This window comes from Manis javanica, chromosome 16 (genome assembly GCF_040802235.1).
Source record: "Manis javanica isolate MJ-LG chromosome 16, MJ_LKY, whole genome shotgun sequence".
In the NCBI taxonomy this organism is placed as follows: Eukaryota; Metazoa; Chordata; class Mammalia; order Pholidota; family Manidae; genus Manis; species Manis javanica.
This window is the reverse complement of record NC_133171.1, coordinates 64,936,235-64,952,549: the sequence shown is the minus strand read 5'-3', so window position 1 is coordinate 64,952,549 and position 16,315 is coordinate 64,936,235. Positions and strand designations below refer to the sequence as shown.

Sequence of the window (16,315 nt, the reverse complement as noted above, 5' to 3'; positions counted from 1 at the left end):
CTTGTTTTTTTCTTTTTATTCCAGTTACTTGTAATTAATGTTCATAGCACTATTCTCAAAGGCCAAAAGATGAAAACAACCAAGTGTGCAACAAAAGACGAATTGATCATACTGTAACATGGATGAACTTGATACATGCTATAATGTGGATGAAACTTGAAAACATTATGCTACTTGATATAAACTAGAAATTAATGGACAAATATTGTACAGTTCCACTTATATGAGGTATCTAGACCAAACAAATTCATTGGGACATTAAGTAAAATGGTTGTTACTATGCTGTAAAGGGGAGACGGTAATAAGCAATGACTGCAGAATGTGCTTTTGGGGTGATAAAATTGTTCTGAAATTAGATGGTTGGTGTTTGTACAACATTATGAATATACTAAAAACTATTGTGCACTTCAAAATGGTTAAAATGATAGTTTTTGTATTCTGCGTATTTTTAATACAATATAAAATTTTTATTAAAAATACACTGGAAATGCCTGAAGAAAACAAGATCACAGATTCAAAAAGACATATGCACCCCTATGTTTATCGCAGCACTATTTACAATAGCCAAGATATGGAAGCAACCTAAGTGTCCATCAGTAGATGGATAAAGAAGATGTGGAACATATACACAATGGAATATTATTCAGCCGTAAGAAGAAAACAAATCCTACCATTTGCAACAACATGAGTGGAGCTAGAGGGTATTAAGCTCAGTGAAATCAGCCAGGCAGAGAAAGGCAAGTACCAAATGATTTCACTCATTTGTGGAGTATAACAACAAAGCAAAACTGAAGGAACAAAACAGCAGTAGACTCACAGACTCCAAGAAGGGACTAGCGATTACCAAAAGATTGGGGAGGGTGGGTTGGGAGGGAGGGAGAAGGGGATTAAGGAGCATTATGATTAGCACACATAATGTACTGGGGGTACAGGGAAAGCAGTATAGCACAGAGAAGACAAGCAATGACTCTATAGCATCTTACTATGCTGATGGACAGTGACGGTAATGGGGTATGTGGGGGGAGGACTTGAAAATAGGGGTGAATGTAGTAACCACAATGTTTTTCATGTGAAACCTCCATAAGATTGTACATCAATGATACCTTAATAAAAACAATACAATGGAAATGATAAAATTAGATGGTCTCTAGGTCCCTTTTACCTTAATGGTTTGGATCCTGCTCCCCTTTACTTCATGCTTCTGTAAACTCCACTTATTCTATAGTACTTGTAGATAGCTGCCATATACTAAATCCACAACTTTTCATATGCTTTCTACTCTTATAGCTCACCAACTCTTTTAAAGGTTGCCCTTTGCTATACTTTCCATTAAATTTTTCAAATCAAAGCATACCAGTGTTCCTCATCCCACAGATTCTCTCCCCTCTGAACTCTCAGAATAAATTGTACCGCTTTTGTTGCAACAACACTATACTGTCTTAAAATTATCTGTAGAAATGTGGTTTTTAAAAAATTAGTAGATTAGGATACGGTTCTGATTTTATTCATCTTTATGTCTCGGTGGAATTTGAGAAGTGTACTGCATTTGATTGCAGGTAAGCATCCAGGCTGTACTAAGAAGCCTGTTTCTCTAGAGATGGTGTGGGGACCACCTACATCAGAATTATCCAGGATGTCCGTTGAAAATTGGGCATTCCTGGGATCCTCCTCAGATCAATAAATCAATCTGGGAGCACGAAGCTTGGGAATCTGTTTTAACCAGGTCTCCAGGTACGCTATTTAAAGGTTAACCGGTGGTCTGGGCTAAACTTTGTAGAACGTATTAAGGTCTTCCAGAGCTCTTGAAGACCCCCTTTCTCAGTCCTCCAGCACCAACTTCTCAACCTCTTCATTAACACACTCCTGGAGAGGAGCTTTGCACAATCCTCCAGGAAAGTGAGTCTGGTCACAGCCTGGAGGGCCCGGATTCTCCGGCGCAGGCGCAGAGCCGCGTCCACTAGTACATTGCTCACTCTCCGTTATTAATCCTCTGTTCTCTCACGGATTGTCTATGCCAGGAGAATTCGGTTACGGGCAGTTGATGGAATAATGACCGGTTCCACATAACGTGCAGGACATGATCAGGAATATGAATAGAAGAGTTTCTGTGACTCAGGGGAACGTGGTGAGCGCTGGAGCAGCTGGTTAACACAAGGGATGCCCATTAATCCTTCCGGCTTCCTCAAGCCGCGCGAACTCAGGTTCCGTCCAAGCTCGGGTCCCGTCCCGGGGTGTGTCCCCACTCTCGGCTGGAGGCGGCCGGTGAGTGGGGCGCGTAGCGCCGGGCCTAGTCGGGTGGGCGGTGGGGTTCTGGGAAGTGGTCCTCCGTAAACATTTGGCTCTCTTCGGTAAGACATGCGAGAGGGCCGTGGGTGGTCAGGCTGAAGAACCGACTAAGAGCACCTTTGCAGCTGGGACGCTGCGCCGGATCTCTGCTCTGAGCCCCCGTACTTGCCTCATGAATGGGCTCATTCGGGTCCCTTGGCTGCACTAACAGGGAGTGTTCTTCAGATGCATACCTGGGAGATGGTTCAGAGTTGCTTTCCCCTCCCCTCTAGCAAGGCGAGGGAGGACTTCTTATATACTTTGGATGTTTCCCAGGTGGCTACCTAGTACCAGGCAGAATAAAAGTTCCAAGAGTTTTTATTTGTTATTACCTGATTTTAGTCTATTAACCCCATAAGATGCACTGTTATTATCCCCATGTTAAAGATAAGGAAACAGGCACACAGAGATGAAGGACCTTCCTTGAAGTTACAGAGCTTATAGCCTTTATTGTATGGTTCTAATAATGAGGGTTAATAGTTTATAGGTAAGAATATAATAGATGTTAATTATTTGTTGGAGGTGTTGACAAAGTCTGTGAGTTTGTTAATGTTGAGCCAATTTACATTAACACTGTTTCCTGAAGAACATATTTTAATAGGACTAGGGACCAGTTTTAGTTGTAGGGTTGACCTGAGACTGCCTAGGCCCTTCTGCTGATTCCTTTGTGCACTGGCAAGGGCTACAGGAAGCAATCAGCCCTATACCAGAAAGCAAAGCATATGGAGAAGAGCTATTCCAGAACCTGCTTCTTTCTGAATGACTTAATTTCTTAACACTGAAGAAAGTCAAAATAAGGGAGAATTCCTGCTGTATCAGAAGTTGAATATAAGAAAAAGTGGCATGATCAAAAGAATTTAAGATGGTTAGGATAATAGGTGGTGGCCAGCAGCTGTTAGGGCTATTAAGTTAGAGTCACATAAAGAGTAGATTGGGTTTTGGGAGGTTACAGTACTTTGTGACCACTGTACTTGACAGAATAATGATTTGGTAGAGCTACAGTATCTACAGAGTAGTAAGGTGATCCAAAAAACTAAAGTATGAGGAAGAAAAGGAGAGACAACTTTACACACCATGGTGGAGGAACCCCTTGGATGGAACCTGGATATGGGTGTGGCCATACCCTTGTGGAGACAGTGACTTCCTAACCTGTATGAAATATATCTAGGGACTCCTGCTGAGATTTTTGTCACATCCACCAGCCCTCCTTTCCCCATTTCATGTTCATCCTCCCAAGCGAAGAAAAAGAACAAATCTTTCCATGCTCTAGAGCAGCAGCTGCTGAAGGGAGTCTCAAAAATTTTCTGAAAACATCTGTCCTTATATGTACATCATCACAATTTAAAAATTAATTCATTTGAAGTAAGCATGACAATAGTAACATCTCTTTATGTGGCATGATATTTTTTATTATAAATGTTTTCCTATCATTTAACTTGTAGCATTAACAGAAGCTTTGTGAAGTAAACATGACAATAGTATCATCTCTTTATGTTGTATGATATATTTTATTGTAAATGTTTTCCTATCATCTAACTTGTAGTGTTAACAGAAGCTTTGTGAGGTAAGACAAGCAAGTGCTAACAATGCCTTTTTACAGGGTGGGACCAGATTTTCAGAAAGGTGAGTGACCTGTCCAGGGATGTACAGCCCTGTGGTGGTAGAGCATTGTGAGTTGCCTTCTGTTTTGACCCTTAAAAGGAGGTAAGAGATGATGGCAATACTCTATTTAAATCCATACCTCATGTGAGGAAACTAACAAAGAGGCTGGATTATATGCTTCAGATCACCTAGAATTTAGAGTTTGGACTTTCGCCCAGATCTATCCCATTTACATTTTATTATTAAAGAACTGAGGACTTAAGCCCAGACATAAATGTCTATTATTCTTTTTTTGTACCTGAGAAGAACTTGGCATTTACTTTACCTCTTAACCCTTAAGGTTTTCTTCAACTGGCCAGATGTGGACACTACTAGACCAGTCACTTTGGATGCCTTAAGATGTTTACCTAGCTTTGTCTTTTACCAGAAAGAAAGCCAAGAGGAGATAGAAGAGGGAAAAGCAATTGTTTAACTCTAATATCTACATCCCACATAGGTTAAGGATTCTGCCTTCTTTTCTGAAAGTTTGAGTCATCTTGCTGAGCAGAGACACATTTATTTCTCTTTGCATAGAACTTCCCTTCTTACGTGAGTCTGCCAAGTTTTGCCTAACAAGGGACTATACCCTATTTGCTTCCTGACTGCTCTTTATGTCTTCCTCAATATTCCTGTGCTTTGTTTCATCATTAGAGGATTTAAGAATACAGCCTTATTGGCCTGATTCTTGAATGGTTTTATCTGAAAGAAATCTGGACCTTAGGCTCTCATATGTCTCTGGTGATTTGAAAAAGAGCAGGTCATTTAGTCTTCTTAGTCCAGGCAGATGGGTATGTGCCTCAGAGTTAGAGACCTAAAATTAAACTCCTGGAGTCAGATGGCTTTGGACCAAACAATCAAGTATAACATCTTCATTTTACAGGTGAGGAGACATAAAACCAGACTGGTTATTGTCCTCTGGTTTTTATGTAGCTACCAACAGAGATAGGACAAAAATCCAGATTACCTGATAAATGCTTATACCACAGGACCCTATCTTATATTTCAATGATTCATGCCAAGGATGCTATCTACACTGTGGAAGCACTTCAGTAGGGGCTGGAAATTTTTGGGGGGTGCGGAGGCTGGAAATTTTAATTCTTAGGTTACATAGATAGGGCTTTTAGCATGATTGGGCCTCTCGGGGTATTCACCTCTCAGAGAGGTTAGTCACTCCCTAAACCTTCATAGCACTCTGCAGTCAAGGTCATGCTGGTATCCTAGGATAAATGGAGTTTAGTTTCTTAACCATTTAGGGACCACAGGAATGGAAAATGTGACTCAGGTATATTTTCCCTGTTTTCCTGTATAGTGTAGTGTGTTTGAGTCCAGGATTTATCACCTGGCCTTGGGTCAAATTATTTAACTTCTCTGTACCTCAAGTTCTTCATTTGTATTGTGGAATGATAGTACCCCTCTCCTTGTTGTGAGGCATAAATGAGTAAATATTCATAAAATGCTTAGAGTAAGCAGACCTGAAAGACCTCAAGAACTTCCATGTTAAGTTCCATTCAGTTTCCTTTTTGAAAAATTAATATAGAAACTTTCCCCAGTGGGGTTTCTATGTGTCTGCCTTTGTGTTTCATGTAGACAAACACAATGCATAATACAATTATACATTTAGTGAGTTTTTTTGAAATGCAAAAACAGCTACAATTTGGGACACTTGTACTATACAGTATATACACATTAGTGGAATTATAATCATATCAAATTAGCACGGTTTACCAATCATCAGGATATTAATAAGCATGAAAGTAAACTCTAAACTTCAAATTGGCCACTCCTTTGAATTCTGTCATAGTTCTTTTCTTGTTCAGGATATCCTGCTAGCTTTTAAGTTTTAATGGTTCCAGGGAGACAGTTTACAAAGATCTTCAAATTTCAATTCTTCTTGGTTTCCCATTACCTTCAAAAACCTAAACATTTCCTTAACAATCTTTCTTCTTCAGGATGGATGTATTGTATAATCATGTAATAATGTTCCACTATGTACAAGTTTTCATTAGTTTCCCCATCACCCTTATGTCAGTGTGGGTATTTTCAGGTCTTCAAGGGCTTCTGTTAGGGACAAGGACTTTTGCTTTATGGCTTTGTAATTTATCTATCTAGAGATGCGCTATTCATCTATTGTGTAACTGTTTAGTTCCATTTCACTAGAGAAGCATTTCTCCACCTTTCCTCATCCCATTTGATATCCTGAAATAAAATTTGTAGATAATATTAACTACCTATAGATGTAATTTCCAAAATATCAATATATTACCTTAACTGAAATATAAAGGAGAAAGAAAGGAAAGTAATTCATAATAGAATAATGTGAATTTCAGCATGTAAAGATTGCAAGAAATAGATGTCTACAGCTATTTATAAAATTACTTTGAATACACCAGCCACAAATGTAGCCTGATATATGGATATCGTATTTGTAAATCTAATACCATGAGTGGTTTACTTTTCGTGAAATGGTGAATAATTCCTAATCACATTCAAAGAAAAAGAAGTATATTTCCTTGATTTCCCAATATATATCAAAGCTGTGCAAAATACTTTTTCTCTGTATGTAAAGTAGTATTTGGTTCTAGTCTCAGTTAAGACAGCTTTTTTGAAAGTCAGGCAGGATAAAGGACATTCTCTGTTTTGCAGGAATGGCCATTATCCTTGTCCCCCACTAAATTCCAATGGTGTAATCCAATCACCATGACAACCAAAAAACCTTCACAAATTCCCAAAACTCTCCCTAGGAGGTAGTATGGCTACCCCCAAGGATTACTATAATAAAAAACAGTAGTAATGGTGAACTGCCAACAAAATAATGATGAAGTAGCTTATGGATCTAGGCTACAAGAATGTAGGCCAACCGACCTACCAGTAAGGCAAATTCTTATTAAGGAATGTTGGCTTCATAAAGGATCCAACTGGATTTTCTTGCAAGGATCTAAATAAATTAGAATTTCTGACTCTCATTCAACTCAGTGGTAGGGATTTTGTATTCCCTGTCTCTACTTGCAAGGTGTGTTTTTGACAAAACTGGATACAGACATCATCTTCATCATATTGCTCTTGAGATTCTCCATGCATGGCTTCTTGGTGGATCTCCTCCAAGGTTCACCTCTACATCTGGGAGATTCCCAATCTATGAGAAAGGAAAGACTTGTGAAACTAGATCAACTCCTAACCCAATGGGTCTCAAATTGTGCTGTGAGCAGAAACATTAAGAAAGCTGTTATACGGTTTGTTGCCTACTGTAATGCACAAGGGCTCTGGAAGAATTCACAACAGAATAGGTTAAAGAAAAAGGCTTCATGAGAAAACTTTCCAGAGACAGGTAAAAGTCACAGATTCCGATATCCTCTCATTTTCCCAACAGAAAGGTTGCTGGAGCCAGGATGCTCTGCTGGACACTCAATGTAGGTCTATGTTCCAGGAGAGGGCTTTGCTGCTCTTCCTTATAAGGCAGATGTAAGAACAACCTTGTTAGTGGAGGTAATAAATGAATGTTTTGGTGCCCGGCAATTTGAATGTGGGGTCCCAGCTTTTTAACAGGAATTGTCTGACAAAGCTAACCTGGGAAACTTGATGTCCTTGGGAAGTATTGGCCCTTCTGGCAGAAGGAAGAAGCCATGTCCTATGGGAAGCTGAGTTAATGTTTTAGACCCTCCTGATGTGAGAAGAATGTTGGGTAAGGAGGGGCTAGTCCCAGTTAATATGATTTTCAGGCAACCCAGAGTGTGTTTTTGAGGGTCTTTTTGGACAACTCAGCTTGTTAACTCATATGAAATTATGAAATACAAATGCCTTGTCCCCATCATACTTACTAGGTCTGAGGCAAAGACCAGGTGTCTGGAGTAACAAGTTCCACATGATTCTGATATGAATGAGCATAACCTTTCTTTCAGAACTTAATTTTAGGTTCTTTTAGATACTCATTTCTCTAGCCCCTCCTGCTACAGCCTCTGTGAAAGTTCACACTATCTTTTCTACAGATCAAAGCATTAAGATTGAGCTCTGAATTGCCCTGTTTCTCCAGCACCAACAGCCTGTGTTAAACTATTACCAATCAGCAGGATTCCCAGCATGCAAATAGGACGTGATCACCCAGTTGGTGGGAGAACAATAGATACTGGATCTTCAGGGAGCTGAAGAGAGCAGTGACCAAAAATACCTCTTTGGGTGAGTGGTACCACAAAAAGACCACCACTGATATTTAGGAGATATGAATTCTAGTCTAAGTTCTTAAAATTCTCTGGGTGACCTGAGTTACTCAATCTGACAATAAGTGAGTTGGCCTAGATGAACTCTAAGTCAAGCTCAGTTTACATGAGCTATGTTAAACTTCTGATAGACTGTGACTGCAGACTTGTTTAGAAGAATTACTAAACTAGTTGGAAAAAGGGTTGGGGGAAAATGGAGGTGGCAGTGTGGTAGTTAGCATTTCTGAAATTTTGTTCTCTCTCATTGCCAAGAAAATGGTTGCACCCAAGCTTGATAGACTCATTCTTACATTTTGCTTTTTTAGGGGTTGTCTTTTCTGCACATGAGCACCTAGTCTTCTTTTCCTTTTCCTTTCTCTCATTTACCAGGATGAATCAGCTGTCATAACTAATAGTTCATTTTACTTTCTAATCACTCTTCTCTGCTTATGAGCTGGTGTATCTGCTCATTTCCATTTTTTGGCTTAGCATATTACCCAAATCCTCTTTTCCATATTTCTTGATGTCTCTGTTCTGACCATGCCCACTGTAAAAACTCTGCCTGTTATCTCTCTTGGTCTTCTTCACTTCTCTTCCAGTGTCCCTTTTTATTTTCTCACCATATAAAGTTTCTAGTATGCATGAATGGCAAATTAGTTGTATTTTTTTCTGCTGGTTTATTTTTCTTGCTCTCCACACTAGAAACAGGTGACATTTGCACTTTAAGTGTCTTTCAGATAGGGGGATTTGAACTGAACCAAAGCATCAATACCAGTCAGGCTATTTCTGAAGAACTAAAGTTTTCAGGGTCAGCAATTGAAACTCTCAGAGGAAATACTACCCAAGGTCCTACAAATGAAGAAGCCCATAAAACTGAGGACCAATTATCAAGGCAGACAAAATGTCCTGTACAAAAGAAATCTTTTGAGAAAACAGCAATCAGAAAAGTGTCAATGACCCTCAAGGAAATTTTCACTAGGAAAAGAGGTCCTGAATTTAGTGAATTTAGTCTAAGCTCAAAACTTAGTGCACAGCAGAAAATTTCACAGGGTGATAGATCTCCCATATTTAGGAAAAACTCCAAACACAATTCAGACTTAATTAAACACCCAAAACTCTTCCTGCAGAAGAAACCTTGTAAATGCAATGAATGTGGGGAAACCTTTAGTTACCAATCAGACCTTATTGTCCACAGTAAACTTCATGGTGGAGAAAAACCTTTGAATGCAATGAATGTGGGGAAACTTTTAGTCAAAGCACAGACCTTATCGAACGTCAAAGAACTCATACTGTAGAGAAACCTTATGAATGCAGTGAATATGGAAAAGCTTTTAGCCAGAGTACTCATCTTAGTCTACATCAGAAGATTCATACTGGAGAAAGACCATATGAATGTAGTGACTGTGGAAAAGCCTTTAGTCGAAGTACCAACCTTAGTCAACATTAGTGAACTCATACTCAAGAAAAACCTTACAAATGTAATGAATGTGGGAAGGCCTTCAGTGACTATTCAACCACAATTCAGCATCAATGAATACACAATGGAGAGAGTCCCTATGAATGCAGTAAATGTAAGAAAGCTTTCAGTTGGATCTCATCTCTTATTGAACATCAGAGAACGCACACTGGAGAGAACCCCTATGAGCGTAGTGACTGTGGAAAGTGTTCAGTCAAAGCTCATCCCTTATTGAGCATCAGAGAATCCACACTGGAGAAAAGCCCCATGAATGTAAAGACTGTGGAAAGCACTTCAATTGGAGCCCATCCCTTATTATTCACCAGAGAACTCATACTGGAGAGAATCCTTACAAATGTAACAATTGTGGGAAAGCCTTGAGTCAGAGTTCAACTCTCATAAGACATCAGCAACTTCATACTGAGTAACATATAAACATTCTTAAATATTAGCACAAGAGCATGTAACATAATCTCCTACAGCTGAAAAGAAAAATACATACTTGTTTGAATTTTCCTTCTCTACTAGCTAGCTATAAACCAGTTTCAAGCTAGCCTTCCTTCCTTTTTGTAAACTAGATGCTCAAATTAGTGATCAATACAACAAGGGGTTGACTAAAAAGAAACCTAATATATTTAATCTAATAGTCTGGTTGACTTCAGCCTTAAACATATACAGCAACCTGATACCCTGAATTTCCTCACCATCTCTATTTCATGTAAGTCTCTGAACAACAAGTTGAGCTTAACACTCTATTTTCCAACCACATCACCTCCTTCACTTACAGAGGAATCCTTTGTGTGTGTGCGTGCGTGTATTTTCATGCTTCTTGGCTCTAGTAGCAGAAGACAAGGAACTGACTTCAGAACAGTACAAAAAAACAGTTTGGGGATAACAGTGTTAAGGCAAATTAAGTCCTTCAAGTTATAAAGACAGATTTTTCTCTTCCTTTCTCTTTCCTTTTTTGATAAAGCATGTTTTCCTCAAAGTATAACCCATAGTTGTACTAATGTGCCTAACTAATTGTAATGCTATTCTATCCCATACTTACCAGTAATGTCCTAAAGCTCTTACATTTTGTTCCTTCATTATCATTTAAAAAATTGCTGCCCTATTTTTTTTATTTTAATTTTGTTTAGAGATTTCATGAAACATACCCTCTGGCTCTAACTCTCACCAATCCTATAAAGCTGATCTCTAATGGACAAACTCAGTGCCTAGTTCTCAGTCCTTTTCCTACTTGTCATTGGCACTCTTGACCATTCTTATGCCTTAAAATTTGAGCTTTTGGGGTTCATGATTCTGTGCTAATCCACAGTTTTCCTACCTCTCAGCAGTCTTCTGATTAACAATGATCAGCTCTGTGACTTTGGGCAAGAGTAGACCAGAATAATCTTATTTTATCAGGTTATATAATGCTTGAGGTTATTCAATTAGATTGTAAGTTTATTAAAGACAGAAATCTTGTTTTAGATCCATATAAAACATCCAAAGTGCTGAGTAGTTACTAAATGCCCTGTAATTACTGCTTACTGATTCCTTTTTATCCCAGGTAATCAGTCTGCTAAACTTTATTAGAAATGGCTTAACAGTTCATTTCTTTCTATTTCTACTGTTGCTGCCTGGTAGTTTGTGCCTAGGTTTACTAGAGTAAACACATTGTTGCTGCCCTTGTTTCCTTGTCTTTACCTAGCTGCCTGACTAAATTACCACTTTGTTCAAAGGGACCACAGTTTCTGACCCCCAGGGGAAGTTCAAACTGTTTAACTTCAAGGGCTTCCATACTTGGATCTACTTATTTATTTTCTATTACTCTCCAGTACATGTGGCCAGGCCTATCCTTTATCTCTACTACACCCTCTTCTCATGCTTGGTTTCTTTTCAAACTACTACACACTCTTACATGTCCTATTTTCTTCTTTGTGTTTCCAGGAACCCCATTCATACTTTATAAAAGGCCCTACTCAAATCCTGCCTCTGATACTTTCAGTCCCCCACCTCCTTAGAAGTCATTGCTGCGATGGTTTGCATTATTCTTCAATACATACTTCTGTTCTCTGGTTCTTTCAGATGCTTTTTCTCCATAAGCCTTTTTGAAGTTAGAAATTGTCTTAATCTCTTTGTGTCCTATCTAATACATAGTACAATGCAGGCCTGAATTCTAGTTTTAATCTAAACCAGGAGGGTTTAAGTTTAATGGTGCAGCCTCCTTATTCTCTTGAATGGTAAGATAACCTCATAAATATTTTGGTCCTTTTTGTCCTACCTTGAATTATGTACATTAACTGGGGACTGACTTTCCTTTAGTGTTCCTGGTTTTCTACTTCATGAAACTGTTGTAAGGATTAAGTCAGTTTATTCATGTATAGTGATGAAAACAGTGTCTGACATAAGTGCTTAATAAATTGTTATGTTCTACTTCTTCACATCTGTCTGTAACCTTTCTTTTCATCCCCTGAAAGATGGTAATTCTATTGTCAGAAATGGAAAAGTAGGATCACAAATCAGTTAGAAGGTATTTCTTCTAACTGCCACAATAGACAATAACTATCAGTCTTATCATAACTCTATAGTGTATCAAAGTGATTCAAGATAGCTGATAAGATATGATAAAATAGAAAACTGAAAACATACAAATCATTAGAGAAAGGGGAAGGTGCCAAGAAGACTGAGATCAGGACAAATTTCAGTATGCCATACAGTCATTCAGATAGAGATGCAAACTGAGCATTCTGGCAACCAAAGTGAGATGGTCATTTGTTTATACTATAATTGTAAGGGAAAGAAAAAAGCCCCTTTTTCAAGGAAAGCAAAGATTTCCTAATAGATTTAAAATGAATTTCTCTATTGGCCTTTGTGTAATTATATGATGCATTTGACTGCAAAAAATAAAAAATAATGTACCCTCCATAACACCTAGCATGTAGTAGGTTCTCCAGTAAATAAATATTTAGCTCATAGTAGAAGGCTCAGAAAGCAGGTGTGAAGTTGTTCTTGGGGTGAAATGGAGTTAGAAGGGGAAGAGGGTAGAGTATATTAGATAATCAAGTAATCATTGGGTGCCAGAAGAAAAGCTCTTTTCATACATGAGTCATTTAATATACCATACCATAGAATGAAGAAATTGAAGTTTTCAAATGTTAAATAACTTACCCAAGGACCATGATTTGATCCCAGTTCTGCTGATCAGTACTGGACCTCTAAAACTGGACCCTAGCAAGACCTGGAAGAGAAAGATGTAAGAAAAGGTACAGAGGTCAGAAAATGTCCTCATCTAGTTTTATTTGAGTAGATGAAATGGACTCTCTATGGCAGGGAGTTCAGTGAAGTAAAAAAATGAGAAAGTTGATTTGGAATTAGAAAACTAGATGGCAGCCTTGAGAGCTAGATAGTGTTTGAATTTACTCTTTTAGGCAATGAGGGAATTCCAGGAGGTTGTTGATCATGGTAATTGTTTGGTTTCAGAGGGGATGATTAATGTGGTAGAATAGACAGGTATGGAAATGACAGAGAATAGGCAGAAACTAGATGCAAAGCTCAAGTCTTAGAACAGTGACTGGGAAATGAAGATAGATGGATGAAGAAACCCAGTTAAAGGGAAGATCCAGTGAAACTGGTGACCAGATATAAAGGAAGGCGAGGAAGAAGAGGGGGCCAGTGACTGCGTTCCTTAAATGCTGTTGATAATTTTCATGTAAGCTAGTAGGGCATGCAGGGAGGGATTTCTAACATACACTCAGCAGTTACTTATGAACACAAAACATAAAAATACTGTGTCTGATAAGATTAACTTGTATCTTTAAAATGAAGTCAATGTGGAACCAGAAACTTTTGGGATTTCTGGTGGGGAAGTTGAGTCTGAAGGTAAGAGTGATTGGGAGGGGTCAGCTTTATTTTAAGGAAAAACGTAGGTCTTCTGTTGCAGCCAAAGTCATTGTGAAGAACCTCTTCAAAATAATATCCTACCTTGGAGAGAGCCCACATCCAGGCACTCAGTTTAGGCCCTTTTCTGTGAGCCTTGCAGGTGGAGAGAGAGAAAGTGTCCTATGGAAGCCAGCTGCCTTCCCTGGTCGTTGCTTACCTGGCGACTGGGTAGCTTCTCCGTCATCTCGGTAGGTAAGGAGGCACCTGTGTTCGAAAACCACCACATGGGGGCTCTGCGTTTTTGGACGTGCTCCTGGCTCTTCACGGCCCCTGAACGCTAGCGGCGACGGTGGTGTGCACACGTTCTCCCCAACACGGCCCCCATGGCCACTCCAAGGAGCTACCGAAAGAGGGCCAGTAGGCGCTCCCAAACTCCATTTTCCTGCTTCTTGGCTCTCTGAAGCAAGATCAGCTAAAGAGCCAGGAGGGCGCGGCGTCCAGGGCCTGCCTGGCATATCCTGGGAAGCTACGATCAAGGGCGGCCTGCTCCTCTGCTTGCTGAAACCACCGCGAAAAGCCAGCATTGCCCGATGCCTCAGTTGGTGAGGTAAGCTCCAAGCTCAGGCCACCCGAGGGTTGGACCCCAGCCAGGGCGTAAGCCTCGCCCACCGCTGAATTCTATTTTGTTTACTTTCTTTTTAAAACAGTAGCTTGCTAGCTTTTTGTTTAAGACAGTATAGAACTAGAAGTCAGCACGTGTGGATTCTGGTTCTCTAATTTACGTCCTAAGAAAGGTTGTGAACATGGTCTAATATGTGGATGCAAATAGGGTTGGAGATAAAGCAAGATCCGAAATAGTACACTACCTTTTGAGAAGGAAGAAATGTTTAGTTACATACAGAGTGTGGGAACAGAAGGTATGTTGAGCGGTTTTTTTTACAAAAGGTCTGTTGCTTCAGATTTGCTGACTTCTTCTGTAATGAAAAAGTGTTAATGGTACAAAAAATTGACTATGCCTCTTACTATTTTTATTATTGCTTTAATGCTTTTTAATATAGCAATTTGGAGAACTGACTCTAAATTTAATTTATTTTAAAACTTGATTTTAATGATGAAAGTGCATTTTGTCTATGCTTGCTAATACAGTATACTCATTTTTCAGTCCTGTTTTGTTTTGTTTTTTTGAGAGGGCATCTCTCATATTTATTGATCAAATGGTTGTTAACAGTTAACAACAATAAAATTCTGTACAGGGGATTCAATGCACAATCATTAGTCCACCACAAACCTAATTCTCATAAGTCTCCTATCTTCTGAAGCATAACGAACAAGTTCTTACATGGTGAACAAATTCTTACATAGTGAATGAGTTCTTACATGGTGAACAGTACAAGGGCAGTCATCACAGAAACTTTTGGTTTTGATCACGCATTATGAACGACCAACAATCAGGTCAGATAAGAATATTCGTTTGATTTTTATACTTGATTTATATGTGAATCCCACATTTCTCCCTTATCATTATCATTATTATTATTATTATTTTTAATAAAATGCTGAAGTAGTAGGTAGATGCAAGATAAAGGTAGAAAACATAGTTTAGTGCTGTAAGAAAGCAAATGTAGATGATCAGGTGTGTGCCTATAGGCTAAGTATTAATTAATCCAAGCTAGACAAGGGCAACTAAACATTCACGGATGCAGAAGATTTCTCTCAAAACAGGGGGGGTGAGGTTGTTGAACCCCAATTTCTCACCTGATGGCCCCCCTGCGACTGTGCCTGTCTTAGGTTGTTCCTCCCTTGAGGAATCTTACCCATCTCTGGCTAACCAGTCATCTTCTGGGGCCATACAGGGAAATGTTAAGTTGGTAAGTGAGAGAGAAGCCATATTGTTTGAAAAGGTTAGCTTTTTACTTCTTTGCAGATTTATGCCCTGTGGGTTCTATGTCCAGCATTTGTCTTGAGGTATCTTTACCACTTGGAAGAATTATGATACTCGGTAAATTAGATATGAGGCAGGAATTCTATTTAAGGGTTGTAATTAGGAAGGAAGAAGAAAAGCTATAGAAGTAGCAGATGGAAGAAAACATGGGAAGATTGGTTATTTCTATGACATATCTTCTTGTTGAGTAACTTAAGCATGTATAGGTTTTAAACTACTAATTAACTTGCACACACACATTAACATAATAGGAATACAGTTACATAATCAAAGCAGACCTACAGTTACCAGCCATCTCCAGTGAAACCAAGAAAACCAGTTAGGCACCCTAAGCATTTGTGAAAACTTATCTATGATATGATGGATATTGTCTAACTGAATTTGAATACTTTGAGAAAAATCAGACAATTTAAAACAACACATTCCTGGGAATTGTTCACATCCCATATGTTCTTTTAACAGTAGATAGTCTGTAGTCTCAAGATTTTGGAGAGCTGCAACTTGCACTTCTCCTAATTCTTGGTTGAGTTCCGACAGTATAGATCCAGTCAAATTTGTTATTTTACTCTATTCACCGACCAGCTTAGATATATCCTTCTTCATTCCAATGGCAATTCCAGGAACCAGTGGGATGAATGCAGCTACAATTGCAACAGCACCAGGGTCTTTGTTGACGTTTTTTAATGATCATCTTCTGGAATGACTCTTCCAGAGTATGTTGATCTTGGAACTTCTTCTTCATATAGTATCTTATTTCGTTTTCTGGGTGGACAAATTGGGCTTTGATCCTCTGTATAAACACAAACAGACCCTTTGCCCATACTTTGATATACCCTTTATACCATTCTGAAGAACTTATTGGAGGTCACCACACAGGAACTACTTTTTTTTTTTTAA

The 16,315-nt window shown here is 39.0% G+C and overlaps 1 protein-coding gene across 1 annotated transcript; it reads left to right on the top strand.

The window, feature by feature from the left end:
• The first annotated feature begins 2,157 nt into the window (after positions 1–2,157).
• Positions 2,158–10,040, top strand: ZNF391 (zinc finger protein 391). The gene is given in 5 exon segments (XM_073224321.1): positions 2,158–2,262; positions 2,354–2,447; positions 8,859–9,374; positions 9,377–9,817; positions 9,820–10,040. Coding segments are annotated over 5 exon segments (1,377 nt in total).
• The last annotated feature ends 6,275 nt before the right edge of the window (positions 10,041–16,315 follow it).